The sequence below is a fragment of the Giraffa tippelskirchi genome, chromosome 3 (assembly GCF_054371585.1).
Source record: "Giraffa tippelskirchi isolate mGirTip1 chromosome 3, T2T-mGirTip1v1.2.pri, whole genome shotgun sequence".
Lineage (NCBI taxonomy): Eukaryota > Metazoa > Chordata > Mammalia > Artiodactyla > Giraffidae > Giraffa > Giraffa tippelskirchi.
This window is the reverse complement of record NC_137277.1, coordinates 10,101,757-10,121,849: the sequence shown is the minus strand read 5'-3', so window position 1 is coordinate 10,121,849 and position 20,093 is coordinate 10,101,757. Positions and strand designations below refer to the sequence as shown.

General features: G+C 51.4%; 1 protein-coding gene across 1 annotated transcript in view; it reads left to right on the top strand.

Annotated features, from left to right (window-relative positions):
- The window catches only part of LOC145540694 (uncharacterized), a 440,299-nt gene that overhangs the window by 351,235 nt on the left and 68,971 nt on the right, over positions 1-20,093 (top strand). The window contains exon 4 of the mRNA XM_081575733.1: positions 10,152-10,259. Coding sequence (XP_081431859.1) covers positions 10,152-10,259 — 108 coding nt within the window. The remainder of the gene's footprint in view (positions 1-10,151; positions 10,260-20,093) is intronic.

Below are 20,093 nucleotides of genomic sequence, written 5' to 3'. Positions count from 1 at the left end.
GACCATAACCTGCTTGCCTTAGCTCTACGGCGGGCACTCTGTGAAACTGCTCTCACTCTCCCTTTCTTGGTTGGGGTGCCCTCTCTTCTCCTGCCCCCCATATTTATCACTCCTTCCGAGACACATCTGGAATTCACTCTTGACAGCATATGCCCTGGTATCTCTCTACTTGCACCCACCTCTTTTTTCCTTACCCCAACATTGTTCTGTGTCACCTCTTGCGTTTTTAAAATTAGTAATAGACATGCATGCAGATTTGAGAGCAGGTCACGAAGGTGCATGCTAGCTCCTGCATTAGAATGCAGATTCCTAAAGCCTTTGAAAGCATCTAGTCTCCACTGCTCAGGCTCTCTGTGCCTGGTAAACACTCATCTCTGTTTTTCCTTCTCGTCTCTGTCTCTCCCTCCCCCTGTCTGATGTGTCTTCTCCGTGAGTCCAGGGGCACGATACATTTCTGATGAGAAATAATTCACCTGCTCTTCTTGGAAAACTTAGACCTGGAAGTTTCTTTGCAGTGCTTTAAAGTCCCTTTGTGTCCCAGTTCAGCTGAGTAGGAGTGTCAGGGCAGGGTACAGTTGGAGACAGGGGCCCTCAGCTTTGGCTCAGCGGCTGTGGCCTCCCCGAGACCTGCTGCAATGGCAAGAGAGTGCCTTGGCCATGTGTTTGCTTTCCTTTGCTGGTGTTGTGGAGTTGGCGTTTTATACAAGGAGGACACAGGTGGGTCCCCGGGGTCCCCAGATCTTTGTAGGTGGGGATCTGCCTTTAGAAGACGACAGGGTCCCTCTGTGCCCTGAGCTCCAACTCCTCATTTGAGCACAATACGTTTTAAGCTCAGCTGTTTTTTTCAGCCCATCTGAATCTGAAACACAAAGGCCATGAATCAAATTGATACGTGGCGTCTCATGGCACACGGGTATCGGCAGTGGTGTTGCTGGCGTGTGGGGGCTTCCTCTCCAGGGACCCCAGAGCACCTGTGGTGGCCTCCCCCAGTGCCTTCTGTTACTCCTAGGACCTGAAGCTGCTGTAGTGGAGGCTCCTGGCAGAACGTGCCAAACTCTCTGAATGTGCCGAGAAGGTGGCTCCCCAGGGGCGTGAGGAATCCATTTCTTCCCGCTTACCTATTAGTGCCGGCGAGAGCTAGGCTGTGACACAGAGAAGTAGGGCGGCTCCTCAGAGCCATGCCTGCTGCAAACAGTAGCAATCCTGCTCCAGGATTTTAGGGGGAAAGACAGATATGCACAGAGCAGGCAGGCAGAGCTCACAGCTGTGAGGTGCAGTGTTTCTATGTCGAAGCCTCTATTGCCAACTCAGCGGCGGGCGGCAAGCAGCTGTTTTCCAAATGCACCCAGGGAAGGAGGTGGGGAGTGCTCTCAGGGCTCCTCGCGCAGGATCTAGGGTACATCAGAGGAAGGACTTTCTCTGGCAGTGGGGTTGGCTTGCCAAGGGAGACAGAGCATGGGGAACGCCTTACCAGGAAGCATTTAAAAATTGTACCAATTCTCATGACAAGGACGGTCAAAAAGGGTCCCTGCCTCAAGGCAAGAGAATGACGGAACGAGCATCGTCAAGTCTGTTCTCCAAGCAGGAAGATCTGGGGTCCTGCTGGACAGCTGGGGCACTAGGGGCCCTGAGTCTGCTGCTGGCCCTGGTGGCAGGCTGGGCTGTCTGCAGAACCTTCTTGTCCTGGGGCTTGGGGTCAGAGCCAGCACCAAGAAGGACTCCGTGGGAAGTGATTCCCAGCCCCCTCCCCCTAGAGGCCACAGTCATAGCCGTCAGACAGCAAACCCACCACAGCCTTCTGGAAAGGTGTCCACATCTCAGGAGCCACAGGCCACCAACATGGTCCAGCACCACAGGACATACCAGCCAGCCCAGGTTGCCCTCAGTAATTTGCCCAGGGCCCTCCAGCAAGCTGATCTTCAGCTTTGCACCCAGAAACCAGGCCGAGGCCTCCCGGGTAATGCTGCTTGGGCCAGCCAGGGGGTTTGTACAGGGAAGTCACCAAGTATCTCCCGAGTGGCCAGCAAGAGCCTCTCTGCTCTTTCTCCCTCTCCCACCTCTCTCACTCCCAGCCTCTTACCTGTTTCGTCTCTTCCTTTCTTCTGAGGCCCACCATCAAGCCCCCAGGTTCCCTCCTTTTTTGGGTGATGCAGGTCTGACTGTTCTTCCTTCCTGGCTCCAATGTGTCAAAACTTCGTGGCATTAAAGAAACACAGGGAAAACCATCTGGGAAGTAGGTCATGTAAAAAAATCAACAACCTGCCTATAATTAAACCAGCTCCTTGCAGGGGGCTGTCTCCGGAAGAGCCAAAATCCAGCAATCCAGCATAAGCTTCCTCCCCCCACCCCCCACATCTTCCCTCCTTACAAAGAAAGTCTCAAGATGCAACACTAGGCACATGATTTTCCAACAAAACCCCATCAGGCAAATAATGAAAACATCACGATGTTTGACGCCCTCTTGACTGCACCATTGAGAAAGGAAGATGGGAGGTGTGGTGGTGCTGAGTGTGGAAGCAAAAGCTGGAGGCATTGGCTGTACTTTTCAGGAAGCAGATCCCTTGGCTCATTTGACCTTGCAGTTTTGTTTTCTTGATTTTAACATGGATTTTAACATGTGATTGGTGGTGTCCTCTGGGTTAGAGTTTCCGATGATCCATGATGGTCTCCTCTTCCTTGTGGCCTCCTCAACCCCATGCTGGTTTTCTTCCTGGCCACTGGGTTAGCAAATGACACCTGAACCATCCCAATCTTTAGGTCCAGAATGCTTTTATTTCACTCATGACAAAAATTAGTCCTTGCAAGAACCCAGCTGACAACTCTCGGGAGCTTCTGTCTCTCATAAAACTGGCTGACAGCAGGCAGGCAGTTCACGGGAGGAAGATTTACTAACTATGTGCTGGAGGTTTTTCCAATCTATGAGGTGATTGTTTTTAAAGGAGGAGGGGGGAAAAAGTTATTTCTAGATATGACAAAGTGGTAAAGCTTAACTTTCATTCTCAGAAAAGTCATTATGAAACCAAGTGATTAAGACTTGGAGTTAGTGTGTGGTGTGGTAACTGTCTTGCTGATGTAAAGGGCAAGACTTGTCAGTCACTTCTAATCTCTTTCCCTGCCAATAGGGTGGCCCAGATGGATGACAAGAATTCCACCTGTGACTTACCTTGGCCTCCTCAAAGATTGTGATTTTTGTTTTAATTAAAGATTGCAATTCTAACCACATAGCAAGATTCTAAACAATGTACTGGTAATCCCGGAAGCAACTAGTTGATAAGGGGAAGTTGAGGGCTCAGGGACACCTTGCCAATTTGCAAACAGTCTCAGGTCTGTCTTTTCATCCCAAGAAGGCACAAGTTTTGTCTCCTCTTTTGTTCCAGCAGAGAGATTATCTTTTCGAGAATGCCCTGCCACACACACAAATGTCGCTTTCCATATTTGCTCCGACCTTGATTGCCAGCGGAGTTCTCTGGATGGACCCAAGCCCTCTGAATGGAAGCCAGGTGTGCTCACCGACACCCCTGTCCTGAGCGAGCTCCCCAGCAGGGGCCTCCCTGGATTGTAATGGCATCATTGTTCCAAGTTTGGCATGAGCTGAGCCAAGGCCTCAAATACTGTGCATTGACTTGACTGCAGAATCAATAGCAACTTCCTTATGACCATTTTGTTTGGAGATAAACATCTAAAGTTTGATGCATTGGGTCTGGTTTTGTGGAAAGAGCGCAGACTTTGGAATGCGAATGACCTGGGTCTGCAATTTCAGCCAGGCTGCATGCTGACCGTGCGGCCTTGGACAAGTGACAATCCCAGTGTCCCAGCCTCTTTGTCTGAGTGATGGGGCAGCTGTTGGGGGGTGGGGAATGGGAGGAGGGCTCAGGAGCGAACAGAAGGGAAATACCAGGCGGGCAGTTTGCTCCTTGTGAAAGAGTTAGCTCCTTTCTTTTCTTTGAAGGATGTGCTTATGAGTGCATGCCTGTGTGTATATGTACGTAAATGTGTGCGTATGTTTGTGTATTTAGGCTGGGCTCTCAGATAGCTGGAAGCTAGGATTGCCAGGTAAAAATACAAGGCACCTGGTTAAATTCTAACTTGAGATAAACAATGAATAATTGATAGTATAAATGTGTCCCAAATATTACATGATACATACTTACACTCAAAAAGCAAAACACATTATTTATTGTTTACCTGAAATTTAAAATTTAACTAGTCATCCAGTAATTTACGGAGAAGGAAATGGCAACCAACTCCAGTATCCTTGCCTGGAGAATCCCATGGCCAGAGGAGCCTGACAAGCTAGAGTCTGTAGCATCGCGCAAGAGTCAGACACGACTTAGTGCCTAAACCACCACCCCTGGTAATTTAACTTGCTAAATCTGCAACCCTAGCTGGGACAAGGTTTTTTACTCCAGTTGTAAAGTTTGACTGACAGAAGCAAGCATGCAGGGGAGGCTGTGGTGGCCTTGGGGGTGGGGGCTGAGTGAGGAAGGGCCCCAGGCTGCTTTGCCCAGCTCACCCAGCCCAGATTCCTTGAGTTTCTATTTGGGCCTGGTGACTTCTTTTCCTTTTTTTTGTTTTGGGGGTCCTTCAATTGCCTCAGGCAGAACTCTGAGCCATAGACAGTCTTGGCTAGGAGCAAGGGCTACAGCCCAGTGGGGTTGCCCGCCCCCCAACTCAGGGCTGACCCTGAGTTTACGCTGAGCTACAGTGTCCGCTTGGACTGCTCACCAGTCTCCGTCTACCTGCTGACCCGGGTGCGGGGCAGTCTTCCCTGGAACCTTATCCATTTTTCTCTTGGGTGACATCTGATCTTCCTAAAACAGGACCCAACAGAACTCAGAGCAGCTGCCAGACAGTGTGACTGCCCCCGGCTCCCCACAACCAAGTCCTCAGCAACGCCTTTCCCCCTTCTCAGCCCCAAGATGCCCCCGCTCTCACAGCTCTGTTCCAAGCCCTCCACTCTCCACCTTCACTAAACCACTGCCTGCCTGTCTGTGCCCCGCCCTGGCAAATGACACCCTGATTCCAATTCTCCCAGCCGGCTCAGTGGGTGCTGCCCCCCTGGCAGATTCTGGTGTTGGCAGCAGGGGGCACATAAGGTGCAAAGGGGAACTAATGGGAAATAAAATAGCTTTCCTCCCCCGAAGGCCCCTCCCAGCTCTGCCAGCAGACAGAGTGAATTGTTTTCAATCCAATCTCGTTTTTATTGAAGTTTCCTCCAGGGTTAGCTCAGGAGACTTCTCCCCCAGCCTCTTCCGTGTGGACTTATTTACCAGAATCCCCTCGATGTGGCATTTAAGCATCTCCATTAACATTTCGTGCATCTTGCTCATGGCGGGCATGGGCCCTCTGAGACCTCCGGGGTGGCGGGCATGGCGGCAGCCCGCAGAAATGCCGGGCTTATTTTAATTGGTTTGAAACTGTGGCTGGCGACCACAGAGGGGTCCCTTTCCTTGAGTAATGACCTGGAATTTGATCATGCAGCTTTTATTAGCTTGTAACACAGAAAGTGGAACCGTGTATAAGCTCAGAGCCAGAGCCGGGGGCACGTCTGCCCACCGTGGCATACTCAAAGCCTGGTACACACTGGAGGAGCCAGGCAAGTGTGCCTGTGCAGCCCAGTGGATAAAGGGTGGCAGCTCTCAGGGTAGATCGCCCTGGATGGATTTCTGCCTGTGGAGCAGACTTGCCAGAAAGCTCCCAGGACTTGGCCCCTCGTAATAGAACAGCCACCCTGCTGACCCCTCTGAGTCACTCTGGATTCCTTGTCTGCGTGAAGATCTTTGCTTGCCAGGGAGCGAAGTAGCCCTCCAAGCATTCAGGACCTTGTGGTGCTTGTCTCAGTGCGGGGAAACTCTGCTCAGAGGACCATCCCTGGGTCCCCTAGACTCTATGCCCTCCCCTTGCATTTTAGGAAGGAGAAAAATGTGAGAACCTGAGTTCTTGGAAACATGGATGGTCTAGACTCCAGAACATCTGGGGACTGATCGTCCCCACACCCAGGACCCTCATTTGGAATGCAATAGCTTCTGCTTAGGCTGGTGGTTTCTAAAGAAAATCTCAGTGGGCAGTAGAAGAGACAGTTCTAGACTAGTTTATTGTCCTTTAAGTGGAAGGAGAGCGGAAAGGGCAGATCCGATTCTTCTGGAGTCACTGTCACAAATGTCATTCATCTATTCAGCCACCCAGGCCACGGATTTCTACTGAGCCACTGAGGGTGTGAAACACCATGCTACTGCTGAGTGACTATACATGTGTCATCCGGGTCTCTCACTTCCTCAAGGGGCTTCTAATCTAACCATGCTTGTCTCAGAAAATTTTTGGAGACTTATGACAATTAAGGTAAAATATAATAAATATCTATGTTTCTCTACTGCAGTTAACAATGATTAACATTTATTATATTGCACTGTTTTAAAAAAAGAAATAAAACGTTACAGATGGAGGTCAAGTCCCCTCTGCACCCCCAGCCTCAATCCCCCCACCCGACACACAGACACCCAGAGGCAGCTCTGAGTGTCGACTTGGTGTCCATCGTTTCATCCCTTGAAAACACACTTGCACACATATAACCATGAACAACAGATTGTAGTTCTCCCACTTCTTAAAGTGCACGTATGTGGCTTCTTTCTGCAACTTGCTTCTTTCGGCTTTGTGTTTCTGCAACTCCTCTGTGCATTTCTGATCCATTCCTTTTGTCTGTTGTGGAGAAATCTGTCTTAGGAACCTGTGGCTTTGTCTTCACCCACTCTGTCCTTGACGAACGCTCCAGTTGTTCAGAACCAACCGCAATGGTATTGCTGTTGGGACAGATGCGCGGTTCTCTCTGCTCATCTCCTCCGGCCCTGGAGATGATACCTGGTTGTGAGTGGCTAGTCTTAGAACATTCCAGATTCTGCCCACAGCTCTCCAACTGTCTGGACCCGCCCGTGCTCCACCAGCTGTCTAGTCTATCCTCACTGAGATTGCCAGGCATGTCTACTTTTGTCCACATGAGAGCCGAGAAGTGGCGGCTTGCTTTACTCTGAATCCCCTGATTCTTGCACACCTTCCCTCTGTTTACTAGCAGGCTTGGGACTCTGCCTACTCCTGGGGAACTGTGAGTTACTCCATCCTCTACTCTCCCACTTGGGAAAGCAGTCTGTTCCCTGGAAAGATTTAGGGCAAGACCTGAAACAGTTCTACTTATTTTTCAAAAATTAAGAAAACCATTCGCCAATGTCTGGACTCCCCGTTAGGCCCCCAGTGCCTGCACCCCACCGCAGGAGTGATCATGACCCCTGACCTCCCTGGCCAAAATGCCAAGCAGCATGTGTAGGGCCCTGACCTCTCCCTGCCCTCTAAGGCTATCTGTCTGCTGAACGCTCAGGCCCTGTCTGTCAGGACCACAGACCCTTGGACCTTCAAAGCAATCCCAGGAGAGGGATGGAGATGCAGGGAAGGGTGAACAGAGGTCTGGAGATGTTTGCCTTTGGCCTCAGGGTGGCCTCCAGAGGAAGTGGGAGGATTGGCAGGGGTGTCCCCTGGTCCAGGGGGCGTATGGTGGGGCTCAAGCCTCCCCCTCTTCTCTGGGAGAGATGCTGAAGCCACAGGGGCCCCCAGGAATTACTGATGGAAGCAGTCTTTGGGCAAGTGAAGCAAATAGCAGATCTCAGGCCTGGCCTTGGCACTTTCTCTGCAGGAAGAGCCTAGATGCCCTGCCCTCCCTCTCTGCCCTGAGGGTGCCACCGGACCTTTTCCTGTCAGCCCCTCCCCCCACCCCCACTTATCTACCTGCCTGCGGCTCTCTGCCCCTTCCACCCCCAGACAGCCCAGCTCTGGTCTGAGTCCCTGGGGCTCCATCCTGGGGATTTGGGCGATCCGAGGTGGGAAGCAGTGAGGTAAACAGGAGCAGGGTGGAGTGGCTAAAGGAACAAGCGGGTGATGCATGGACCCCAGCGCACTGGACCCACTAACGCTCCGTCCTGGCACTCGTGCTCAGAAGGCACACAGGGGCCCCGTCCCCTCTCTGGCACTTTCCCTAACTAGCCCCTGTGGTGTGGCCCCGCCTGTCCCACCTCCTTCGATGATTCTGCTCAGGGCAGGGCGGGGTCAGGGCTGTGCAAGAGGGGCAGCTCTTAAAGAGCCCACATAGCAGGTAGGGAAACCAAATCTCCCAGAGGGCACTGTAGCAACAGTGAAGACAGTGTGGCTGTCACAAGCCAGGCCCCAGGTTCCCTGGGCCTCCAATCTGCACCTTGGCAGCGGGAGTGGGTGGGGGGGAGCAAGGGGGTGTTCGAGGGTTCTGTGCCTCAGTTTCCCTCTAGGATCTCTGGAGGGTTCATGCGTTATAGCAGGAAGAAGGCTCCGAGAGTCTGTATGATCAGAGGCACAGCCCTGCCTAGGCCTCTGCCTGAACTCCTGCCCCCTCTCCCCTTCCTGGGGAGGCGGGAGTGGCCACTGAGCACTCCCCTGGTCCTCTCCTGTGCTTGCCCAAGAATGACCCTGTAGTGGCAGCAACACGGTTTATTAAGCCAACACAAGCTTTTAAGTACGTCAGCCCCAGAGACCCCTGAGGTCCGCATATGCTTGGAGGAGCTTCCAAGTCTGAGACTTGTGGGCTACATGGGACTGGGGGGGGTCAGGGATGTCCTCATCCCAGGAAGGGTCCTGTCACCCTCTGTGTCCTCGCCCGGCCTTGAGTGGGGACACAACTTGCTGCCCCTCATTCCCTGTATTACAGTCTTTTTAAAAATTTGCTCTCTTCTTGGTCTCCTAACTCCCATCCTTTCCCGCCCCCTTCTTTGTCTCTTGGAACTTTTCCTGGTGTGCCTAATTCCTGGGGGCTGCAGCGGCCTCGGGGACTCAGCCCCACCTCGCTGCACACACGCAACCCTGGGAATCGATTCCAAAAGCGATTAGTTACAGTACAGTAGCGCTGCTAACTGTGGCATTTTGCTTTGCAGTTATTGATACATCATCAGAATTGAGAAGCCATCGGCAGGCAGGGGAAGAGGGGGCAGCTGGGTGGGGGCACAGGGGAGGGGGGCATGGAGACGACTGTCCTGCAGATGCAGGAAGCCTGGCTCTGATGGCAGGGGTGGGTTTTGAGGCCCTGGTAGAAGAGGGGGCTGGGGCGTCACATTGGAGACTCTGGAGGGCCAGGTCATTCCCGGCTCGTTCTCAAGCAGACGACTAGGTCCTCACTGCCTCCTCCTCCCTCCTGCTTTAATACTATTGCTGGGGCACAGCTCCTTCCCTGGGAGTGGGGACTGCGTGCTGGGCGGAGCAGGGGGTGGGACAGTGGCATTTCTGGTGCTGTTAGTGGATAGGGTCGATCTCTTGGAGTGCGTGCAAGCTAGAGGCCCTGAACCAGACAGGGTTCTCCAGAGAAATGGAATCAATACAGTCTATCTATGCATCTGTTTACGTATCTACCTACACATGCATGTGTGTATCTATCTACAGCTAGATGAAAATACATCCTGTAGCTATAGAAAGAGGGTAGATGTCATGTAGAGATAGAAAGGAAGGAAGAAAGATAGAAGAAAGGAAGGAAGGAAAGAAAGAAGAAAGGAAGGAAGGAAGAAAAGAGATTTGTTTTAAGGCATTGGCTTCCACGGCTGGTTGTGGTGAGCCCCACAGGTTTTGATGAGAGAGGTTCAAAGTGTACATAAACTGCAAGGTCAGCCCCAGGCAGAGCCCCTGGTCAGCCCCACACCCCTGGAATCTAACCTGGTGCTGGGGAACTGCAAGTGATAATGGGGTGATGCTGATGATTTACCCTCCAACCTGGCTCTGTTGACCTGAGTGAAGAGTTGGGGCCCGAGTTGGGAATGGGTGACACAGACCCTCCCACCATCACTCTGGCCACAGCCAGCCAGATCCCTTGGCCTGCTGGCCCATCCCCTGGCATCCCAGGGACCAGTCCCAGTCTCACTGCAGGGGAGCAGGACTGGGAGCGGCTGCTGCTGTGAAGGGGTAAGTGGGGACGCCTCATTATAACTCCCCCCAGCCTAATGTTTTCCAGTCGCAGTGTTCAAAGGATGCGGTTCCCATGACACTCTGTCCTGTGATATTTTTAATCAAGAGCGCGGGAGAGCGTGTGTCTGATGCACTCCAGATATTCAGAGATTGAAATGGTTTTGTTCTCGTGTTTTCTCTTTTCAACCCAGCGCTAAGTCAGAGCTGCCTGAGGAAGACTCTGCACGCGTTTCCCTTGAGCTGGTCTGCAGGCCCCTCCGGCTGGGACCCTGTCCTGGGAGCTGCCCGTCTGCAAACAGGTGCGTGCCCCCTTTCTGTCGTGCCCTCTTCCGGCACACATTCTGCTCCACCCGACCAGGTCCTCAGACCCGGGGTATCTCAGAGGCCCAGGGGTGGGGCTGGGGCAGGGGGACGGGGCACAGCCGTGTCACAGTGTGGCCCGGAGGGGTGCCAGTTGGGGAGCCATGGTCAGTAGAGAGGAGGGTCCACACCTGTCCCCACCACTTGGTTCCTGGACCCTCTGTGTTTTTCACCTGCCCTCACCTTGTCCTCCCACTGAAATGCAAATCAGCACGTGTATGATAGATAATTAATAGACTGATCAGCCAGCAAGGGAGGTAAGTAGATAAATAATTTTAATGATCCTTGGGTTGCCCATAAATTCCCTCACTGCCTTTTTTATTAAACTCTCTGTTTACAGGCGTCATTTATACCGCGTGTCATTTTGCCGACCCCTCCCCCCACTTCCTCAGCGGCTCCCCCCAGGTCTGGTCTGGGGTGGACGTGTAGGAGACAGCAGGTCCTTTCTTGGCGGGGCTTAATCTGGCTCAGGTGGCGGTGGGGAGCGGGGCTGGGTGGCCACAGGCAGACCGTGCTCAGCACCCCGACACGGCCACAGCCTATATTTAGGCAGCTCAGGAACCTTCATTATGCTTGGCACCTGTGCTGTGGGTCTGAGCTCATTGTCCTCCCCAGGGACGGCTTCGGCCTATTAATAGCCTTGGCTGAGGTTTCCTCATTGCTCCGAAGGGCCAGGAGAGAAAGTGGGTTAATAAATATAAAAGAAAACTCTCTCAAGAGGGCCTGGGGCCAAACTGTCTCCCAGACTCTCCGGGAGCCTGGCTGCCGAACCCGGACAGGGTGTGGGGTTCGCTTCACCCTAGTCTCCTCCGCCGCAGAGGCCCAGGACCTAGGCTGGTGGGTCTGGGGACCAACGTAGAGAAGCGCTCCCAGGTTTCCATGGAGCTGGAAGGGAGGAGGCCCTGGTGAGAAAGGCCACCGCCCCTGTGGGGCACAAGAGGGACTCGGGTGTGGCCTCTGTGCCCCTGGGAGGAGGCCAAGGGAGAGGACATCCTGGGTTTTCCTGCCTCCCCTCCTCCCCAGCATTTTGCTCCTGACCTTCTATGCCTACTCATCTGTGCGTGGAAGAGAGACCCTCAGGCTGGTCACTGGGCAAGATGCCTCCCTCTTGACCTTGTCTTACACTCCTGGGGTCCAAAGCAAGAACAGTTCAGCCTGAGTTAGAAACACCTGTAGAGAGAGAAAGGATGCCTGGGGAACAGAGTGGGGAGGACCCAGGGAAGCACTCCAAAGACAGGTGTCCCCAGGGTCTGCTCTCAGCTGAAATTCAAGAGCATCAGGGGCGTGCTGGCCTCAGCGTTCTGTGCTGGGGATTATCAGCTAACACTGCTGAGGGCATGGGGCTGGGGACGGGTTAGTCCCTGCCTTGTTTATTCTCAACATGGTGCCATAGGAGACGTTCCTAGAATTTGTCCTCCTTGGGGTCGGGAGGCAGGGTTCAGGGAGGTCATGGCCGCCAGCTTCTTTATGGCAGAGCCGAGACTCACAGCTGGGTGTGTGGCCACAATGGCCCGCTGCCTCAGGAAGCTTCAGGCCCTGTCGTTCGACTCTTCCTGGGTTTCACCAGTTGGTAAGGAAGCCATCCCGTGGGTGTTGCTGCTTCTGTGCAGCAGAAGCGCCCAGCCCGATGCTGGCATCCACAGCAGGCCTCCCGATGATCAGCTGGCCCTTCTCCTTGGAGGGCGGTGTTCGCCCAAGGCAAAGAGGGAATTTGGACTGAGCAAGTGGAAAGCCTTTTGAAGTTTCACTCAGTGGAATTAAAGTCTGAAAAATGGCCCAGTGGAGGCTCCCTGCTCTTTCAGGAGTTTGTCTAGCTCAGAGCTATGCCACCTCTGGTGCTGTTTGCCCAGCCCACACAGGCCAAGTGGGAGGGAGTGGGCCAGGAAGAAGCAGAAAGAGCTGATGGGCGTCTTTTCCAAATGCTTCCTCCCTCTGGCAGTTCAGGGGCCTTCTGGAGGAGTGGCCACCCAGCCTGTTTCAATTATGTTCTGTCCAGAACCAGTACACGAGGGCGCGGGCCTTCTGTTAGTAGACGGAGGCACCGGGAAAGCTCATCTTTCTGTAACCGGAGAACATCCCTGTTGGAGTCGCTCTGCATCTCCTTGACTTTTCTGATCGCTTTACGGCATTTTTTATGGTCTCTCATCTGTTTCTGTTTGGGGGCCACCAAGAAGGACAAAAATAATAAATCAGAGACAGAGCAAACTGCTGGTCCCCTGTGATGGACATCACAGCACGGCTGGGCCAGGCCTCCTTGCCACCATCCTGAGCTCTGCAGCCCACATTGCCCGGTCAAGGGGCATCCAGGGCTGGTCCACCCGTGAGAAGGAGCCTGGTGAGGAGAGGGCCACTCCACCTCCCCTGAGAGGCCAGTTCAGAACATCGCACCGATAAGTCTCGTGACTCTGCAGTGGTGACATTTGCTGCCATGGCTGAGCCTCACCCAGCCCCATCGGAACCATCACCCACTTCCTCGCTGTACATGAAGACCCCACAGGGCTAGGAAGTGAGGGGCTGGCACAGGGACTCACATCTTCCAGGTCTTCTGATCCCTTGATCAGCATGTACCAGGCAGAAGTGGTTTGTTCGTGAACTGTCCTGGAAGGCAAACATGTCCATCTGGCTGTGGGCGTCTCGGCCCCAAACTGGCCTCCTCCAGCAGGGGGGTTGTAGAGGACAGAGTGGCGTCCCTGAGGTAGGAGCCCCAGGGCATAGGGAGTTGAGTGAGGGCATTTTCACTGGAGTTGGCTGTGTCCTTGGTTTGGCGTCAACTCTGCAGGGCTTTCCTGGGGTTGAGCTGTGACATTAGTGTGTGTGTGTGCGCGCGCAGTAGAGACACTCCATGTTGGTGGGGATTTTCTTTCTCAAAACTCTATTCCTAATCCTGAAATGTAAAGGAAGTAGGAATAGGGCATTGCTGTGGTCCAGTTGCTGTCAAAGAAGAATGTTATGCTCATGGTATCTTGACACCCATAGAGCATCATAGAATGTCTGAGCGGTGGGGGAGAGCCGGGGAACTTCTTGTCTAACTCCCTCTTTTTATGACCAAGAAGGAGACTGGTCTCTGAAAGGCTGGTGATTTACACCAGGACCCTCAGCCATGTGCAGAGACAGCTCTCTTGTACCCGCCCAGGACCTTTGAGGGATGGCATCACTGTTGCACTGAGTAAAAGTACCACCTTCAGTGAATAGCAGTCCTGTCCACCTGGTCCTCCCACTACAACCGGAAGGGTGAATGTGTGAATTAATTTCACAGAGGCCCGTATGCTCCTGGAGATAAGTGGTCTGAGTGTGCTTTGTCTGCCTTGTTTTCGGGAACTTGTGTATGAATGTGAGAGTTGGACTATAAAGAAAGCAGAGCCCTGAAGAATTCATGCTTTTGAACTGTGGTGTTGGAGAAGACTCTTGAGAGTCCCTTGGATTGCAAGGAGATCCAACCAGTCCCTCCTAAAAGAAATCAGCCCTGAATGTTCGTTGGAAGGACTGATGCTGAAGCTGAAACTACAATACTTTGGCCACCTGATGCAAAAAACTGACTCATTTGAAAAGACCCTGATGCTAGGAAAGATTGAAGGTGGGAGGAGAAGGGGACAACAGAGGGTGAGATGGTTGGATGGCATCACCGACTCAATGGACATGAGTTTGAGTAAACTCCAGGAGTTGGTGATGGACAGGGAAGCCTGGCGTGCTGCAGTCCATGGGGTCGCAAAGAGTCAGACACGACTGAGCAACTGAACTGAGCCCCTGGGCCATGGGTCCTGGTAGAGGGGGGTAAGGAGGGGGGCAGGTTTGATGACTGGTCAAAAACCAAACCGCCAGAGCAGTGCCTCCTGCCCTGATGGTGCTTCAGGCCCCCACGGTGGGGAGAGAGTGGCCACGTTGGGCCAACACCTGGTCACCAAGCCAGGGAGCTTCTTCAGTGTCCGAGGAATGAGTGTGGGATCCGTCAAGAGAAATGGTGTGAGGCAGGAGCCAAATGAGAGTGAAGGATCTGGTTCTCCCACAGACACGAGTAGGCGTGAGTACATCTCACTCTGAGGAGACGACTCTGGCTTTCAGGGTGACCTTGTGACTGCAGCCCAAGAGCCACCAACACCCTGGAAGATGCTCAGAGTCGGAGCCAAGAGTGCCGGCCCTCTGCTTGTCTCCCAGAAGCCCTTTCACCTTCCTCCCCTGGGGCTGGCAGGGTCTAAAGACCTTCAGTAGGATCCTTTTTTTCCACCCCCTTTTCAAATTAAAACAATCTCTTAGTACCTTTTCATTATTACCTAAGTGATAGGCGATCGCTGTAGAAAATACAGACAGGATAAGTGAAGGAAGAGCACACACCCGTAATCTGACTATCAGAAGCAACCGCTGTTCACAACGTAGTGTCTTGCCACCTTCCAGAGTTTTCTACACATAAGAGTTTGCCAATTATTTCACCCTATAGGCATTGTTTTGTAACTTGGGGTTTTGTTGTTGCTTAACAGTATTTTCAGGAACTTATTTCTAGGCAGGTTTTTACCTTGTTTTTAATGACTGAATATTATTTCACTGCATAAAAGTACCATAATTTTCTTAACCAACCCCCTCTGGTAGGTTTGCATGCGTGCATGCCAAGTCCCTTCAGTTTTGTCTGATCGTTTGCGACCCTATGGACTGTAGCCCACCAGGCTCCTCCATCCGTGGGATTCTCCAGGCAAGAATACTGGAGTGGATTGCCATGCCCTCCTCCAGAGGATCTTCCTGACCCAGGGATCGAACCTGCGTTTCTAATGTCTCCTGCTTTGGCAGGCAGGTTTCTTACCACTAGCGCCACATGGGAAGCCCCTCAGGTAGATTTACAAAAACTAATACAGGCACTAGCCACTGATCCTATTTCTAAAACGCTGCACCATGTTTTAAGAAAGCAGAAGATTAATTTTCCAAACAAGAATTAGGAGATGATTGTTCACATTATCAAGACCTCTGCAAACATACCTTCCAAAGACCATCTTTGAGAAATGGGTTTCCCTAGGATCACTGCAGTTACCACATATCAACTCCCAATTCACACCTGCCTGCACAGAAGGTGATGGGTCTGGATCACCATCCATATTCCTTCCTTCATGGATGTCCTTCCCGGATCCACAGAATGTGTGTGCAGACGTGTCCACACGCTAGCAGTGCACATGAATTCACACACATGACACACATGTTTACGCACATACACATACATGTGTGTCCTCAAACATATGTACACTCATGCACATGGACCCGTGTACATACACACGGCATCTGGCAGCTTTTTCCCATTGTCAGCTGAAAGGTGATGTTAATTTAGTTCATTTTTAATCACATCTATTTATCAGGTGGTCTGTGCCCAGCAACCATTACTAGGAATAAACTTTCATTTCTCTCTAAAAGATAAAGGAAAGTGGATACTGATGAGGTGAGGCTGGTCAGTGCTCCCAGCCCATGTGACTTATTATTTAATGAGACAGATAAGCCTCCAAAGAGAAACTGTTTAGGGACTTTTAATAAAACCAGGTTTGAAAACCCCAAATCCCCAGCCTGCGGGCTAGTGTCCACAGGCTTAGCATGGGGTGGGGACAGGTCCCATGGTGGTGTCACCATCCATGAAGTGATGTTATAAGCTGCCCTAAGAGCATCTTTGCCCTGATGAGTCTGGCTATAGACACCCAACCCCCACCCAGGCCTACAGCTTGCTCCAGACCATTCAGAGGCGGGCAAGGCCAGGCCATGGGAGAAAGGTGCCCACAGGGAGCAGTTGTATGTTTATTCAGTCATATAACAAATGAACCACCAGTAAACAACACACACACACACACACACACACACACACACACACACACATATATATAATATATGGATTGTTGTTGTTGTTGTTTAGTCACTGAGTCGTATCTGACTCTTTTATGACCCCATGGACTGTAGCCTGCCAGGCTCCTCTGTCCATGGGATTCCCAGGCAAAAATACTGGAGTAGGTACCCATTTCCTTCTCCAGGGGATCTTCCCAACCCCAGGATCGAACCCACAGATTCTTACCACAGAGCTACCTGGGAAGCCCAAAATATATGGATACAGATATATTCTATACATGCATTTCTAAAGAGTATATTGGATTGAAATTCACATAACATAAAATTAACCATCTTAAAAAGTGAACAATCTCTATCCCTCAGTTTCTTGTCTATAAAGTGGGTTAATAACTTCTTTCTTGAAGGACTGTTGACAGCATGAAAGTGGTATTTACTGTATATGATGGAACCAGGACAGTGCCTGGTGCATGGTGAGAGTTCAGTGGATATACAAATAGTTTTAAATTTTATTTTTTAATTGCTGTAAAATACACAGAGCAAGATGTACCATTTTAAGCACTTTTATGTTAACAGTTCAGTGGCATTAAGCACATTCTCATTCTTGTGCGACCATCATCACCATCCACCTCCAGAACTTTCTCATCTCTCACAACTGAAATGCTGTTCCCATTAAACACTAATTCTGATTCCCCTGATCTTGGCACCCACCATCCTACTTTTGTCTCTATCAGTTTGATTGTTCTAGGGGCCTCATATAAGTGGAATCATACCTTATCTAACCTTTTGTGTCTGGCTTCCTTCATTGAGCATAATGCGCTCAAGGTTCAACCATGTCATAGCATATATCAGAATTTCCTTCTTTATAAGGCTAAGATTCCATCATGTTTATCCACATCATATTTATCCACTCACCCATCTATGGACACTGGCGTTGTTCCCACCTCTTGGCCATTGTGACCCCTGCTGCTTTGTGCCCATGTGCATTTATTTCTATTCCTCTGTCTTGGGGTGATGGAAACTAAATTGACTTGGGAACTCACTTTCCAATGGAGCTCTCCTCTCCCCACCCTTCCCACACATAAAAACAAACACACACATACACACCTATGAAATCAATCTGCAGAAGACAGGCCTTTAGAAGGTGGACTGAAGCCTTCCTGGGGAACACACGTTTGGGCATCTTTGAGGCTTTAGGTCTTGAAAAAAAATGTACCCAAAGGAGACAGTTCCCCACCCCACATCCCGCCATCATCACTTTGCACGAGCCTTATGCAAAGGCTCAGGGGCCATGTCACCCTGAGATATTGTTTTCTATTAACTGCTTGCTCAGGTAGGTGCCAAGTCCAGGTACAGCCCAGATGGATGACTTGAGGGCCAGAGGGACAAGAGTGATGGAAAAGCTTAGAGAACATCCATGGGTCCTGACATATGGGGACCTGGATCCTAGGGCTGGGACCCAGAGCACTCCGCTGGGGTTCTCCCAGGCCCACCCTGGAGGAAGTGTGTCTTCCAGCTGGAGTCCACTGTTTGGGGCGTGTGTTCAGACTGCTGATGGGCAGGGACTGGGAAGGGGTGGTCTGGCGGCCACAGGATTTCAGGAGCTGATGGTGAGGAAGAAAGGCACCTGTTCCCCTAAAGTAACTGCAGGAAGTAATTTCATCCCAACACGTGTGAGTCTTCTCTTTGGGATTTTGTCTATAAATATAGCCACATAATTTGCAACCTTCTGAAATGCCAGTTCTTTCTCTCCTAAGGCCCATTCATCTTCTCTGGAAACAAAAAACAGTGTCACTTCCTCCTCAAATCACCGGGGTCTCTGGCTTTGAGTCACAGGAGGCTCCTGGTATTTCCCTCAGATCCTAAAAACATTGGTTTGGTGTCTAAAACACCTTGAGAGGTCAATCACCACAGGCAAAAGAATAATAATAACATAACAACAATAACGATACATGCTTTATCTGAAGTGCTTTTTCTCTGCCGATCCAGGCAGAGTTCCACTGTCCTGCTTTCTCATCCATAAATGACTCTGTTTTGTAGTTTTTTCTGTATCTATGTCTTCTCTACATGTGGATTCTCCCCTCCCTCAGGATTTTCGCCCAAAGAAAGATGTTAATGGAAAAATCCAAACGAATGCTTTTGCCAATCCAATATCAATGTAATTAACTTCGCTTTAATTGAGGAACAAAAAATATTTTCGTTGGAAATCAGCTGCAGTTTAGCAGGATCATATCTCCCATTTTTGAGTGATGTCATCCATTTTTCTTTCTGACTTCCCATATCCACTGGATTCTCGCTGCTCCCAGAGCAGTACTGAGCTGACGGGACCTGTATCAGTCAGCTAGGGCTGCCATAACTAAGAACCACAGACTGGGCAGCTTAAAAAACAGACATCTTTTCCTCACAGATATGGAGGCTGGATGTCTGAAGGCTTGTAGATGGCCATCTTATCTCTGTTTTCACACAGTCACCCTTTTGTGCATGCGTGTGTGTGTGCTAAGTCGCTTCAGCTGTGTCTGACTCTGTGTGACCCCATGGACGACTATAGCCCGCCAGGCTCCTCTGTCCATGGGATTCTCCAGGCAAGAATGCTGGAGTGGATTGCCATGACCTTCCTCCAGGGGATCTTCCTGACCCAGGAATCGAACCCGCGTCTCTTACATCTCCTGCATTGGCAGGCAAGTCCTGTACCACTAGGGCCACCTGGGAAGCCCCCTCTGTCCATGTCTATGTCCTAATCTCTTCTTATAAGGACACCAGTCGTATTGAATTCTTGTTGCCATTGTTCAGTCGCTCAGTTGTGTCCGACTCTTTGCGACCCCATGGACTGCAGCACGCCAGGCTTCGTTTGCTCAAACTGATGTCCACTGAGTCGACGATGCCCTCCAATAATCTCAACTTTGGTCACCCCCTGCTCCTCCTGCCCTCAATCTTTCCCAGCATCAGGGTTTCTTACAATGAGTTGGCTCTTCGCATCAGGTAGCCAAAGTCATTGAGGCCTAACCTAATGATGTCATTTAAGTTAATCACTTCTTTAAAGACCCTCTCTCCAAATACAGTTGAATTTTGAAGAGCTGGGGGTTAGAGCTTCAGCATATGGATTTAGGGGACATAATTCATCCCATAGGTGAGCTTGACCTGACCAGCGTCACACCCGGGTGAGCCGTAGCTCTGTCCCACTGAGTTTGCCTTAGAGAGTGGCTCCCGAATGAGACATCCTGCTCTCTTCGGCATCTCGGCATGGCAGCCACCTGGACCCTGCACCCGGCCTCCTATTTATCGACTCATTTCCCATGTTCACACGGTCTCCCCAAGTCCAGCTGCCTCTGCTGCTGGCAGCACTTCAACAACGCTGACTCCAAACAGCACTGTCTGGTTACAGACATCGCCTGTCTATGAGCCTGGCCATCCACACATGCCGGTGCTCAAAAGCAGCCACGCCACCTTGGATCAATCCGCATGCCGGGGACAGGCTGTTTACTCCTGTCTCTGCTGCCATCGGGGTCAATACCACATGGCATCAGATGGTGTGGTGCTGCAGCCCCCACGGAAGACCTCCACCCTCTTTCACTCCACGCCCCCCCATCCCCACACACATACTTGCGGTGTGTAAGTGAGGGGCAGAGGCGAGAAGAGGTGGGTCTCCACCGTCATCGGGGACTGACTCGGAGACGACAGAATCTTCTCAACGCTGTCTGTCAAATAAAACCCTGGCTTGTCCTCTGTGCCTTTGCCTAGAATGCCCTTCTCTTCCTAAAAGGCTCCCTGTCCCCTGATACTGTACCCAAACATCACCTCCTCCATGAAGCCATCCTGGCCTTCCCCCTCCCTTCTCTCTGCTGTACAGGCGTCAGTGGTGGCTCCACGCTCACTAATCATGGAGAGCAACGTGGTTCCTGACCTGTCTTCTCCATCTGGGCAGAAGCAACTAGACGCAGATTTTGTTCAGGCTCATCTTTGTCACCCTCCCC